Source organism: Leuresthes tenuis, unplaced genomic scaffold, assembly GCF_036924035.1.
Source record: "Leuresthes tenuis unplaced genomic scaffold, fLeuTen1.0.hap1 SCAF_24, whole genome shotgun sequence".
Classification (NCBI taxonomy): Eukaryota; Metazoa; Chordata; class Actinopteri; order Atheriniformes; family Atherinopsidae; genus Leuresthes; species Leuresthes tenuis.
The window spans coordinates 28,396,068-28,411,040 of NW_027325378.1; the positions used below are offsets into that span (position 1 = coordinate 28,396,068).

The window sequence follows — 14,973 nt, forward strand, 5'->3', positions numbered from 1 at the left end:
GTATTTAAACATGTAAAGAGACATTTTTATCTAAGTTAATGAAATCCCTACTCCCACATCTATGTCTATCATTAGACTGTGAGCCATAAGCAGTGGCAGGATATTACCGGGCAACCCTGGCTCCTCCATCTGCATTTGGTATGTGGGGATCCAACACATGTAGCAAACTGGCAGCAGATGAGGGCGGCGCACACACAAACTTACTTGTTTCTGGGATGTGTGAATCAAGAGCCTGGGGCTCCCGGAGACCCTCACTATCACAGGGAGCCATGTCATTCAGCCCATTTTCCTGGGCAGCAGGACTCCCAACCTGCCCCGGCTCAGGGCCTGGGGCTGGGGCTGGGGCCAGGCTGTCGCTCAGAGGAGTCTTTCTCCCCTCTGCTGCCTCCTGGGCCCCCTCAGCCTAAAAAGACACATTGCAGGGCATGTCAGTTGGCTGGATGGAATCTGGTTCCAAATCTTTGCTTTGAGATGTAAAACCTCTGATGGAATATACAGCGCCTAGCAAAGTATTCCTCCCCACCCACTTCTGCTCTGTTTTTACCATTTCATTGCATTACAACATGTTTCGGGATTAAAAGCTTAAAAAAAAAAAAGATGTATTTTCTGCTCAGGAATGTTCCTTACTGAGTGGAATGAGTATCTGAGCAATAGCCACAATAAAATACTCAGGAAAGGAGCCACAGTCATTCCTTTATCTTCTCCTTTCAAAGAAGAAGCACTGGAACATCCTCTCTGAGAGTGGATAGATCATTTTGTTCCACAATTTTTTGAGACCACAACTGCTGGATTATTTTTGTCCCGTCGTACTAACTGTAATAGTAAATTAAAAATTAAAAATAAATATGAGGACAGGAGGGTGAGAATGAGCATCCCGTGACAAACACCACGGGATGTGATGTTAAACAGAGGTTACACAGAGGTTACACAGAGGTTAGACAGAGGTTACACAGAGGTTAGACGGAGGTTACACAGAGGTTACACAGAGGTTACACAGAGGTTACACAGAGGTTAGACGGAGGTTACACAGAGGTTACACAGAGGTTAGACAGAGGTTACACAGAGGTTACACAGAGGTTACACAGAGGTTAGACAGAGGTTCAGAGAGGTTACACAGAGGTTACACAGAGGTTAGACAGAGGTTAGACAGAGGTTAGACAGAGGTTACACAGAGGTTACACAGAGGTTCAGAGAGGTTACACAGAGGTTACACAGAGGTTCAGAGAGGTTAGACAGAGGTTAGACAGAGGTTACACAGAGGTTCAGAGAGGTTACACAGAGGTTAGACAGAGGTTAGACAGAGGTTAGACAGAGGTTACACAGAGGTTAGACAGAGGTTACACAGAGGTTAGACAGAGGTTCAGAGAGGTTACACAGAGGTTAGACAGAGGTTCAGAGAGGTTACACAGAGGTTACACAGAGGTTACACAGAGGTTACACAGAGGTTCAGAGAGGTTACACAGAGGTTACACAGAGGTTCAGAGAGGTTACACAGAGGTTAGACAGAGGTTACACAGAGGTTCAGAGAGGTTACACAGAGGTTAGACAGAGGTTACACAGAGGTTACACAGAGGTTAGACAGAGGTTAGACAGAGGTTACACAGAGGTTACACAGAGGTTACACAGAGAGGTTACACAGAGGTTACACAGAGGTTACACAGAGGTTCAGAGAGGTTACACAGAGGTTAGACAGAGGTTAGACAGAGGTTACACAGAGGTTACACAGAGGTTACACAGAGAGGTTACACAGAGGTTACACAGAGGTTACACAGAGGTTAGACACAGGTTCAGAGAGGTTACACAGAGGTTACACAGAGGTTCAGAGAGGTTACACAGAGGTTACACAGAGGTTCAGAGAGGTTACACAGAGGTTACACAGAGGTTACACAGAGGTTACACAGAGGTTCAGAGAGGTTACACAGAGGTTACACAGAGGTTACACAGAGGTTAGACAGGTTACACAGAGGTTCAGAGAGGTTACACAGAGGTTACACAGAGGTTACACAGAGGTTACACAGAGGTTCAGAGAGGTTACACAGAGGTTACACAGAGGTTACACAGAGGTTACACAGAGGTTCAGAGAGGTTACACAGAGGTTACACAGAGGTTACACAGAGGTTCAGAGAGGTTACACAGAGGTTACACAGAGGTTACACAGAGGTTCAGAGAGGTTACACAGAGGTTCAGAGAGGTTACACAGAGGTTACACAGAGGTTACACAGAGGTTACACAGAGGTTCAGAGAGGTTACACAGAGGTTACACAGAGGTTACAAAGAGGTTAGACAGAGGTTAGACAGAGGTTCAGAGAGGTTACACAGAGGTTACACAGAGGTTACACAGAGGTTACACAGAGGTTAGACACAGGTTCAGAGAGGTTACACAGAGGTTACACAGAGGTTACACAGAGGTTCAGAGAGGTTACACAGAGGTTACACAGAGGTTAGACAGAGGTTACACAGAGGTTCAGAGAGGTTACACAGAGGTTACACAGAGGTTACACAGAGGTTACACAGAGAGGTTCAGAGAGGTTAGACACAGGTTCAGAGAGGTTACACAGAGGTTACACAGAGGTTCAGAGAGGTTACACAGAGGTTAGACAGAGGTTACACAGAGGTTCAGAGAGGTTACACAGAGGTTACACAGAGGTTAGACAGAGGTTACACAGATATTACACAGAGGTTACACAGAGGTTAGACAGAGGTTACACAGAGGTTAGACAGAGGTTACACAGAGGTTAGACAGAGGTTACACAGAGGTTACACAGAGGTTACACAGAGGTTACACAGAGGTTCAGAGAGGTTAGACAGAGGTTACACAGAGGTTAGACAGAGGTTACACAGAGGTTAGACAGAGGTTACACAGAGGTTCAGAGAGGTTAGACAGAGGTTACACAGAGGTTACACAGAGGTTACACAGAGGTTACACAGAGGTTAGACAGAGGTTACACAGAGGTTCAGAGAGGTTACACAGAGGTTAGACAGAGGTTACACAGAGGTTAGACAGAGGTTACACAGAGGTTACACAGAGGTTACACAGAGGTTAGACAGAGGTTACACAGAGGTTCAGAGAGGTTACACAGAGGTTACACAGAGGTTACACAGAGGTTACACAGAGGTTCAGAGAGGTTACACAGAGGTTACACAGAGGTTACACAGAGGTTAGACACAGGTTCAGAGAGGTTACACAGAGGTTACACAGAGGTTTAGAGAGGTTACACAGAGGTTAGACAGAGGTTACACAGAGGTTCAGAGAGGTTACACAGAGGTTACACAGAGGTTAGACAGAGGTTACACAGATATTACACAGAGGTTACACAGAGGTTAGACAGATATTACACAGAGGTTACACAGAGGTTAGACAGAGGTTACACAGAGGTTAGACAGAGGTTACACAGAGGTTAGACAGAGGTTACACAGAGGTTACACAGAGGTTCAGAGAGGTTACACAGAGGTTAGACAGAGGTTACACAGAGGTTCAGAGAGGTTACACAGAGGTTACACAGAGGTTACACAGAGGTTACACAGAGGTTCAGAGAGGTTACACAGAGGTTACACAGAGGTTACACAGAGGTTCAGAGAGGTTACACAGAGGTTACACAGAGGTTCAGAGAGGTTAGACAGAGGTTACACAGAGGTTACACAGAGGTTCAGAGAGGTTACACAGATATTACACAGAGGTTACACAGAGGTTCAGAGAGGTTACACAGAGGTTACACAGAGGTTACACAGAGGTTCAGAGAGGTTACACAGAGGTTACACAGAGGTTACACAGAGGTTAGACAGAGGTTACACAGAGGTTACACAGAGGTTCAGAGAGGTTACACAGAGGTTACACAGAGGTTACACAGAGGTTAGACACAGGTTCAGAGAGGTTACACAGAGGTTACACAGAGGTTCAGAGAGGTTACACAGAGGTTACACAGAGGTTACACAGAGGTTACACAGAGGTTCAGAGAGGTTACACAGAGGTTAGACAGAGGTTAGACAGAGGTTCAGAGAGGTTACACAGAGGTTACACAGAGGTTACACAGAGGTTAGACAGAGGTTAGACAGAGGTTCAGAGAGGTTACACAGATATTACACAGAGGTTACACAGAGGTTCAGAGAGGTTACACAGAGGTTACACAGAGGTTAGACAGAGGTTACACAGAGGTTACACAGAGGTTAGACACAGGTTCAGAGAGGTTACACAGAGGTTACACAGAGGTTACACAGAGGTTCAGAGAGGTTACACAGAGGTTACACAGAGGTTACACAGAGGTTCAGAGAGGTTACACAGAGGTTACACAGAGGTTACACAGAGGTTAGACAGAGGTTACACAGAGGTTAGACAGAGGTTACACAGAGGTTAGACAGAGGTTCAGAGAGGTTACACAGAGGTTAGACAGAGGTTACACAGAGGTTCAGAGAGGTTACACAGAGGTTACACAGAGGTTAGACAGAGGTTAGACAGAGGTTACACAGAGGTTACACAGAGGTTCAGAGAGGTTACACAGAGGTTAGACAGAGGTTACACAGAGGTTACTGATACAAACTTCATAAAAACCCACATTCATTCAAGTCTGTAAGGCAGAAAGAAAGAAAACAAGAGTAAAAAGAGAGAATGAGGTCAATACTTCTTCAAGGCACTCTATAACCCTCTGGGGTCTGAGATGTAATGACGTCATGCGATCTGATCACGCCGGCGTGATCATAGACCTCAGAGGGATAAAGTAATTCAGGTATGCCTTCTTTGATGAGGAAAAATGCAATTGAAAAGATTTGGAGCCAGAATAAGGTGGAGAGAAAAAAAGTATGTAACATGAGTGTTACATACAATGAATGAATACAATGACAGAAAACAAACAGATGCTGACCATACACACACAGCTTTAAACACACATGAATGTTATCAGTTTAATGTAGAAACAACCACAAGAACAGCTACAGCTCAAAAAATTTGAATATTGCAAAAAAGTTCTATATTTTATGCCCCTGATGAAACTCATATATATTATATAGATTCATTACAAGGAGAGTGAAATATTCAGTGCCTTTATTTCTTGTAATTGTAATTGTAACCAAAAATTCAGTTTCTCAGAAAATTAGAATATTTTGAAAAAGTTCATTATTGGAATCTCAGGGTGTGACACCCTCCAGCCTCAGTCCACTCCTTGTGAAGCTCCCCCAGGATTTGCTTGACAATCCTCTGAAGGCTGCGCCGATCCCTGTTGCTGGTGCACCTTTTCCTACCACACTTTTTCCTTGTTTGTTGGTCTGTGAGAAAAAAGTTGTTTTTCCATTAGGGTGTGACTAACTTCTAATTTTCTGAGACACTGAATTTTGTTTTTCATTATCTGAAATATTTCACTCTCTGTGTAATGAATCTATATCATATATGAGTTTCACTTTCTTAAATTAGTGACAAAAAACATTGAACTTTTACACGATATTCTAACAGGTCAGAATAACAGCCAGGAGTCTTTTCTTTCAAATGACTTTGGACTTTATGACCCTTTTTGCACTACAGTATGAGTGTAGTAGACTTATCAATAAAAGATTTAAAAAACAGTCTTCACTCTTTCAGTTTTTTAGAAGAACCCTCTCTCGGACAGAACATGATCATATGAATGTTACTCTCAGTGATTATTGTGATAACTGGATGTGCAAAAAAGACGAGGATGAAGGGAAGGATGCGATCATGCTGTGATCATGAGACATAGAGGGGCTGCAATAGGCTGAGTGGGCCCGTGACATCATCATAATCAGAGATTGGATTTGTTTTCCCCCTTTGATCAGTCTGCAGGACCATCCCACAAAAAAACCATCTCATAAAAATATAACCAAATGCTTGCATAATTGAAACCACATAAGCATGAAAAGCCTTATGTATGAAATCCATTTCCATCATGGTTTCCTTCTTCCTCTGTATCTTGCTCTGTAAATGTGCAGGACAGAGCTGTGCTGCTCTCGGCTGAGGAGCATCACATAGGAGTGTAGGTGAAGATTGTCTGAGGCTGTGACTGTGGTGAAGCAACCAGGAACCTTTGAAATGCCACGATAAATCAAGGCTGAGCCAGACACTTTTCTCCTTACAAACAAAGCTCAGGAGGAAGAGCAGTCGTCTGCCACCTTGACTGACTTAAGTGGGTTCCATCATCGCTTTCACTTAACTGCAACTACCATGGGTCACAACTCTCTTGTACTTTATCATATGCTCGAAAATGATCTGTAAGAAGTGTGTTTGAGTTCTGATTTACTAATGACCTGTGACAACAATCTACCTTAAGACTCAAAAAAGAAGTTCAACACATTTCATCTCAGTCCCGTTCAATAAACACAAGTGTAAGTACAGCAGTTTACACCCTATAGACAGACATGATCATCTCACCGTAATATTTCCTCCACCAGCTGAATGGCTCACATTGTCCAAGGAGCCAACTTTGGACTGAGACTTTTCCCTGAAGTTCACTTTGTGGGACTCGATCTTCACGACACCTCCGCCTGCAGCACACACACAGGTAGGTAATCACTTCCCGCTCATACATGAACAGTCATGAGCAAGGGAAAGCAGACTTTGACCGTTGACTTCCAAGCAAATAACTGAGACTACGCTATTTACCGGACACAAATCACATCTCTATTTACAGTTTAAACTCAGTAAAATTGCACAGGGCAGATAAGTGCAATAACTACTGCAGGTGACTTCTATAGACGGCTTTTTTTGTGGTACTACTGCTTTGACCACAACCTTTTTGCTGACAAGCTGCCTCCGACTAATTAAGCTCTTTTCTAGCATTTGAGTTGAAGCCAAAAAATGTGGGGCTTGCAAAAGTATTCCACAGACATCTTCTGTGCTGGACAGCCTCAGTGATGGGGAGCGAGGAACCGGTGATGCGTTGGGCAGTTTTCACCACCCTCTGGAGTGATTTACGGTCAGCGACGGAGCAACTGCCACACCACACCGAGATGCAGTACGTGAGGATGCTCTTGATGGTGCAGCGGAAGATGTTCACCAGAATCTGAGGGGACAGATGGGTCTCCTCAGCAAGAAGAGGCGCTGATGAGCCTTCTTGATCAGGGTTGAGATGTTGAGGGTCCAAAGAGGTCCTCGGAGATGTGGACTCCCAGGAACTTAGAGCTGGCAACACGCTCCACCTCCGTTGAGGGGAAGCATTTAAATGTGTTGGAATGGCCTAGTCAAAGTCCAGACCTCAGTCCAATTGAGAATCTGTGGTTAGACTTGAATATTGCTGTTCACAAGCGAAAACCATCCAACATGAAGGAGCTGGAGAGGTTTTGCCTTGACGAATAGGCAAAAATCTCAGAGATTTATCCAAAGGTGGCTCCACAAAGTACTGACTTTAACGGGGGGGAACAGTTATGCACACTGAAGTTTTCTGTTATTTTGTCCTATTTGTTGTTTACTTGACAATAAAAAAAAGAATACATCTTCAAAGTTGTGGGCATGTTCTGTAAATGAAATGCTGCAAACTCTCAAACAATCCATTTAATTCCAGATTGTGAGGCAACAAAACATGAAAAAATACACCCAAGGAGGTGAATTCTTTTGCAAGGCACTGTATGTTCACTAAAACTCTGTTTGTCAAAGCAAAGCAGGAAGAGAAACAACAAGACAACACGATCAAAAGAGAGCAAATCTCTAGAAAGAGAGTGAAATATCCAGAGGAACGGGAGATTTGTGTTTGGTTCATCTAACTGTTTTAAAACAGGATGAAGCGATCCAAATCCAACAATTATGCAAACCATCTTATTTGATACTTCCCAAGATGTTATCAATTGTTTTAAATTATCTTCTGAAACTAAGAATGGCTGCTCTATGCTTTTTAATCCAAAGGTGGCGCTGAACTCTCACAAGGAGCTAGCTTCATAGAGATGCTAAAGTGACTGCAGTCAGAGTGAAATGTATTCAGACAGTAACGCTGGAACTCACCAGGCTTGTGCTTGATGTTGTCCTTGGAGCCGCACTTTGATGTCACCTTACTCACATCCACCTTCTTGTTGAGTATCTGCACCTGTCACAAAAAAGTTGTTTTGTTTGTTTGACATCCAGCTGAGCACGTGTGGTAGTCTCATGTCATCTCGGGAATACATTTAAAGTCATGACTGATCACATCAGGATACAAATCATCTCTTTTGTGGCAGTTACCAATCCCTGGTTGATGAAAAACAGGCCTTCTACTGCTGGGAATTATTTTTTTTTGCACATGTGTGGAAAACTAGACACCAAAACATGAGAGAAACCCAGTAATCCCAAACTGACCACACCAACGAATAACAGCCAAAAACCAGACATTTATGTTTAGTAAGTTAGTGGCAGACCAGGAAAACACAGGGAAAGTTTATGGAAGGAAGAGGTTCTGAGGATGAGCTGGTTCATTGAACTTGTTAGCATGCTGTCCAATAACTTACAATTCCCTCCACTTGTTCAAGTCCAGCCAGGAGCTGCATTTTTCTGTTGTGGTTGGGTTTTGGACAGCTGCTCTAACTCCTTGAGGGCTCACACCTTCACACACAACCGTGCTACAGCTATTTTTACGTTGATACTTTGTTCTGTCTGGCCAGTTCACTTCAGTCAAGTTGTCTGAATAACTGATCGGGCCTTCTGAGCTCTGGTAGTGGGCCAGGCAGTACTTACATTCCCTCCACCAGGAACATGCTTCATATTGTCCTTGGAGCCCAAGCGTGAGGTGATGTGGCTGAAGTCCAGCTTTTTGGAGACTATCTGAACCTAAACAGACACATCATAGCAGCAAGAGGAAAAGAGCAGAGAAGGGTGAAGGGGGCGAAGGGCACGACAAGAGAGGAAGTGAAACGGAAGGAGAGAAGAAGAAGAGGGCAGAAGACAGAAAAGGTGTAGGGGAGAATAAGTCAGCACTACAGCCGGGTTAGAAGGGACAGGACAGAGGGACACAGCGAGGTTCACCTTCCGACTTTAAGCTGCCTGAAATGACTATTTCTGACATCTTGCATGTTTGCCCTTTAAAACGGTAGGAAGGTATTTCATTTCTGTTGAACCCAAACCAAGAAAAATAAAAGCAGAAGCTGTAGACCACACAGACACTGTTTCCTAAAGTGCACACCTGTCCCTGCCCAGAAATCACAAATGGATTCCACAGAGACACAAGTGAGCAAGTGTTTGTTAGCACAGCACAACAGAACATGGACTGACGAATGACAAAGCAGCATCATTTGGACTGGGACAAGTTCCACTGCCAGCTGACACATATGTGGCATCCAGATCAGTGGCTACAATCACCCCACACACAAACTAAGCAGCCAGCATGGAGTTACAATGTCAGCAACAGAGCAACAACCCCCCCAGGTACTTCCCCGAAAGGCAATTCCTTGTGTGCTAATACACACTGTCACAAAGCCGGTCATACGTTAGGCTGGCCTGAAGGCTGGTGATATGCACTTCAGTAGACACACACTTACGCAGGATATATCCAGAAGCACAGACCAACGTTTAGCTGTATCTTAAGTGTTGGAAGCAGTTGAAGGAAATCTATATGTTTGGATCTTTTTATATGGTTAAATATCTGTTAATTCCATATCTGAGCAGACACTAGATGAAGAGAGGAAAAACATTTTCTTTTATTTATCTTCTTTTTTGGAGGCTGCAGCTGATCTGCTGAGTCTATTAGTTTATTATTAAGGTTATTAAGAAAGAGAAGAGTCCATGTGGGGAGTGGGAGTGACCACTGACTGCAGATGAAGGACCACAGCAGACTGTTTGTTTGAAACGAGAATCACATTGTGGGTGCTTTTCTATGTTACCATACAGCCGACGGCAGGCAGCCTCCAGCCTGATTTTTAACCACCATGAGCTTTCCAACAAACAAAAGGTATGAAGTGCACTGACAAACAGAGCTAAAGAGCTAAACATATCATCAACAAAAACAACGAGGACAGAGAGAATGTGGTGATGTTGGGGAGGATGGAGAGGGAACTCACTTTGCCCAGGCTGGTCTCTTTGCTGCTGACACCCTTGTTCTGAGAGGAAGATGACACCTAAGGAGACAAGCCCACCCCAGGTCAATGACAACAATAGCAAGGCACAGGGACGGGAGGAGGGTTTTGTGGTATGATGGACAAGAAAAGGCTAAAGAAGGATGGAAAGTAGAGGATGCACTGAAGGTAGAAATGTAAGAAATATGAGCTGAAGTGCAGAACTGGTATTTGTGGTGCAAGAGCTGAAAGAAATCTGGGCAGAGAGGTGACAGATCTACTGTAAAAGCCAGAGATAGGAGGTACCGAGGCTGAGGAAGGAAAGTAAACGCTGACCCTCAGAGGGCAGTTTGGGCTTATTTGACCCACTGAAAATGTACAACATCAACAGAGGAGGGTTCTCCAGAGTTTGGATCCAGATTTCTTACTGTTTCATAGTTGTACGTGCTGTTAACTGATAGTTACAGCCATGTCACTACAGTCAATATAGCACCTTTTTCTGACTGACATGTGTTAACATGGACAAAATATCAGTGAAGGAACCAAAATGGGGATTCAAGCCAATCTGGCTAGTGTGATCTGGTTTACCAAACACACCAAGACATATGGAGAGAAGATAAAAGCAGGCGGCAGTGTTCCTGCGTAAGGCTTGTTGGACAGTGGAACAACGGGTCATAGCACAGCAGTGCCAAACACAAGCAGTTATGGTTATAATGACTCAAAGGCTAGTTATTGGAGGGTCTTCTAATAGGCAGCACTAATAAGTGACAACTTGAGATTTCATTTGCGGTTTGACCACCAAAAAACAGCTGGACTGCTGCCTGTCTGCCGAACTCAGCAATCAGAAGTTTTCAGCTGAGTTCAGCGTTCTGTCATAACTGACAGCATAAAAGAACTAAAATAAGGCGAAAGTTGTAGTAAGTTCAAATAAGCAAACAAAGGACAGAAAAGCCACTACATTCCCCTTGGTTCCTCTGATTGTGATCGAGTGCACGCTTCTCAGGTTCTTCTCAGGTTCTACGAAGAGTAGTAGATGTAAAAAAATGACAGGGTGCAGAAAGTCGAAGAAAACTACCGCAGAATTACTTCAGAGTAAGGAAAACAGAGCTGGTTTTAGCTCAACATGTTTGCAGCTGGCTTGAAGAAGAGATCGTTTCTTTTACTAGAGAAGAAATAAGAGTGAAAAGTAACCATGGCACCACAAGATGGTGGTGTTGCATGTTAAACGGAAGAGCTTCAGAGCAGAGCACATTCCTGTTAGTTTGGGGATGTTCAAAGAAGGACCCACCTTCCCCCCACCAGGCTGATGCTTCATGTTGTCCGTAGAGGCGATCTTAGAGCGAGCATTGTGGATATCAGGACCCGGAGCTGTGCTGGGGCGAGCCGTGCCGGGGCGAGCCGTGCCGGGGCGAGCCGTGCCGGGGCGAGCCGTGCCGGGGCGAGCCACGCTGGTAGCTGTGGCTGGAGTGGCTCGTGGGGCATGTGGGACCGTGGGTCTCTTCTCCAGTACTGAGCCTGTGGTGGAGGAGGGTGCAGCAGGTCTGGCTGCTGTGGTTCGAGTGCGAGGGGCAGCAGTGGTGGAAGTAGTGCTGCGTGTGGTGGTGGTAGTCTTGGGCTTGGTAGAATCAGCTGGAGGGAAACGAGCATTATGCAGAGTTTTATCATGTTTGTTTGCTAAACTAGATATCCAGCTTATTGGTAGGATCACTGCAGGAAAAAGCATAAAAAGTATCTAAAAGAATGAAAAAAATAGGAATCTGGGACCAATAAAGCTCAAGCTATTCTCCAAAGACGCTCCTTTTAAAGAACAGCTTTTCACTGATTTAACACAATTATCGTAATTAGCGACGTTTGAAATTGTTGATATATTTTTATTGTTTATTTCAATCACCTCCCTTATTGGACAGACTGCACCACACACTTTCTCAACTAGCTCTTGGCATGAAAGGAAGACATTTCTTTCCAATGCGATGGAACCATCTCTTTGAGGCACGTTTAATTCAGGAGTTGATTCAAAGTCACTGTAAAGGAACAAAATTATAGAAACGGTCTCCTATTCCAGATTAATTCGCCAGTTGTGACTTGAAAAGCGCTCAACTTGAGTCTTTATGGCTTATTCATTATTGTAAAGATAGAGCAGAAACAAATGGTGGTGAGCATGGTAGACATATCTTCAGTTTCTGCCACATTTTGACACTAACTGCAAAACACAAATTAAGCACTGTACTCTAATTAAGTAAGATTTTTGAAAACTGATTCAAAGACTTTCAGTCCTAAACTGGCCCTCTTACTGTTGGTAAAGCTGCAATAACTGGGTCGTCACTCAGTTGCACATGCACAAATAGTCAACATGGAAAGGACGCTGCTCACCACCGTTAACCCAGTAAATACAGCCAGCCAATCAGGCCAAGCAAAACACAACGTGGGTGAGTGCTACATTTCTGTTTTGTCATGAAGCCCGAAGCTAGTTAAGCAAACATAATCAATGGGAAATATTGGAAGACCTTTCATTTTGAGTGTAGTAAAGTCCTATCTGAATCTCATGTGTGAGAGAAGCAAATCTGCAGTAGCATCCTCTACCTCAGCAGCCAGAGGCATCTGTGCCAAGTCAAATCTGTCAATTCGCACGCGTTTGCACTGTATGTCAGCGCTTTGTTTAGAGTGCTGAGGCATGCTGAATCACATGGTCAATCCTAGAGAGCTTTTAAAATATCTCTGGCTCCTTTTAAACATTCAAATGAGGAAATCCCTTCCCTTATCTTCACGTTTCCTTAAAAGGAATGAAGCCTGGTGGATTAGACTACCCAAGGCTGCTTCAGCAAGAGCTGCAAAACCCTGTCAACAACAAGGGGACAGTAATCCACAGGCTGCTGTGGTGATGCTTTTAAAGTCTCTCTCTATGGGAGTCTGCACACGAGAATCAGCGTGGACAGCATGCATTGCTTTGTCACACTCATGCTGATAGCTCTCCTGTTACCCCTAAGTGATCTGTCAACAGGAAGACTAAAGCTGTAACTGGTTAGGATGAGGGAGACAAAACGGTGGTGAGGTTGCACTGCAAACGGGGTCTGATGACGAAAGAATAAAACGCGTCCCTAAAAATCGATTGTTTCTTTTATTATAAATGCAAACCCAAATATGAAAATGCATGTTTCTGAACCAACGATTCAGACAGTCAATGCTGTGCGTGCTGTTATGGTAAGATTCACTGGAATCTTATGTTCAAATCATGGAATTTTTCACTGATTTGCTGTGTTGGACTCCATGTTAGAAACTGATGGGCACTATCATTTAAATGCAGTCTTTTATTTTTCCATGTAGTGTTAAACTGCCTCCCCCTTTTCTGACCCTTTGATTTGTGTGTGTTAGGTTGTATTATTATTATCAATACCATGAAATGGTTAGTCATAGTAAAATACTGGCATGACACGATGAAGAGTCTGAAAACAGTTTCTCATGTGGAGAAATCCATTAAGTGTAAAGGTTTGTTTACTCTGCAAGGGACATGGAGGTTATAAATCTCAAATTAGATTTTTATCTTACGAATAGCAGGCATGTTACCAATTTTTGATTGAGTCAGAAAGCTCCACAGAATAACGGTGACAGGGCCAGATATTCAGACAGGCCCAGTACAGAGAAAAACACAGCTGCAGATACCTGTGGTAGTCCTCAGAGTGCTGGGCTTCTTCTCCTCTCCTGGCTTGCTGTCTGTTTTAGTGGCTGAAACACAGATTGTCAGAAGGTGTGTAAATGAGCGGATGAAACACTCTAATCTGTAATACTGTAATCAATGGAAAAGGCTTTCTACCCAGAGGCTTTTTGGCTGCAGCAGCGGTGGCTGTGCGAGCAGGTGCAGCTATGCGCGTTGCAGTTTTGCTGGCTGCTGTGGTAGCGGTTTCATTTTTGGTGGAGCCCATTTGAGTGTTGGCCTTAGGCACCAGGGGGCGCTTCTCAGTGGTCGTCTGTGGAGGAAGGAAAAAAAGAACCAAAACAAAAAGAACACAGAGTATGTCAGTTCTGAAGGACAGAAAATGCTGAATTATGAGGGCAAACATAAATCAAATCAACATGACAAACAGAATTAAATTGGGTCACAACGATCACACATTTAGCAGCACATGTAACCCTTTGGATGCTCCACATACAGCTGAACCATCCTGCAACAGGCTGGCCACATTGAACTGACTCACCCTGCACCCTGGGGTGCTGAGGAGCTAAATGAGAGCTGTTAATTCACCTGTTACAATGTTGCATGTAAGGAGGCCACCCGAAGAGGGAGGCAGTGTGCTGGTGGGTGTGAAGTGTAACGAGCCAATCAGTGAACAGAGGTTCAAAACAATGTGTGTGGTTTGACAGACATGCCCCTGTACAATCAAGCTATAAGACACTAAAATAGGCACAAAACCAAAATCAACAGTGGAAAGAGAGAGTTAGAAATAGCCAATGTGGATAAACAATAAATAAATATAATATCAATTCACTTTCATTAGAGAAAATACAAATAGCAAAATGTTCTGGATAACCTTGATATGGTCATTTGAAGTGGTTTTATAAGTGCTTATCAGATCATCTTTTAATGTTAACAAAAAAACTTGACCTCATTGTGACCATGCACAGATTTTTTCAACGTCTTCGTTTCCATGCTGACATGAAAGATTAGACTGTGGATACCAAGAGAAGCATTTAAAAAAAATTCCATTTCAATTTGAAAAAAGACCCACTCAGGAACATCATGTCCTCTAACAAAAGCACCACCTTGTGATGGACTGTTTCCAAGGCTGACAAACTACCTTGATTCTAAAACGTCACTTCCTTTGATCCTTGTATATTTTCCTCCAACAAAGTGACGATGCAAGGGTACCATACTGCTTCAGGATTTTGTGTATTCTTGCATTCTCAGACCAATTTCACATGCATATCGCTCTTTGCCAACTTTAAAACTGTATAATTAACCCCTTATAACTAATAAATTACTCAAGAAGTGCCTTGATTCAAACCAATCAGCTGTTCCCTCTTTACAGT

The 14,973-nt window shown here is 43.6% G+C and overlaps 1 protein-coding gene across 8 annotated transcripts in view; it reads right to left on the reverse strand.

Annotated features, from left to right (window-relative positions):
• LOC140284672 (uncharacterized) overlaps window positions 1–14,973 on the reverse strand; it is a 119,277-nt gene that overhangs the window by 4,325 nt on the left and 99,979 nt on the right. For 6 of the 8 annotated variants that reach the window (XM_072378611.1, XM_072378616.1, XM_072378614.1 and 3 more), the window contains 8 exons: window positions 13,760–13,913; window positions 13,609–13,671; window positions 11,240–11,580; window positions 9,958–10,014; window positions 8,639–8,731; window positions 7,934–8,015; window positions 6,371–6,483; window positions 205–403 (listed from right to left, as the gene is read on the reverse strand). In XM_072378611.1, coding sequence (XP_072234712.1) covers window positions 205–403; window positions 6,371–6,483; window positions 7,934–8,015; window positions 8,639–8,731; window positions 9,958–10,014; window positions 11,240–11,580; window positions 13,609–13,671; window positions 13,760–13,913 — 1,102 coding nt within the window. The remainder of the gene's footprint in view (window positions 1–204; window positions 404–6,370; window positions 6,484–7,933; window positions 8,016–8,638; window positions 8,732–9,957; window positions 10,015–11,239; window positions 11,581–13,608; window positions 13,672–13,759; window positions 13,914–14,973) is intronic. The other 2 variants (XM_072378612.1, XM_072378613.1) reach the window with 2 other exon arrangements.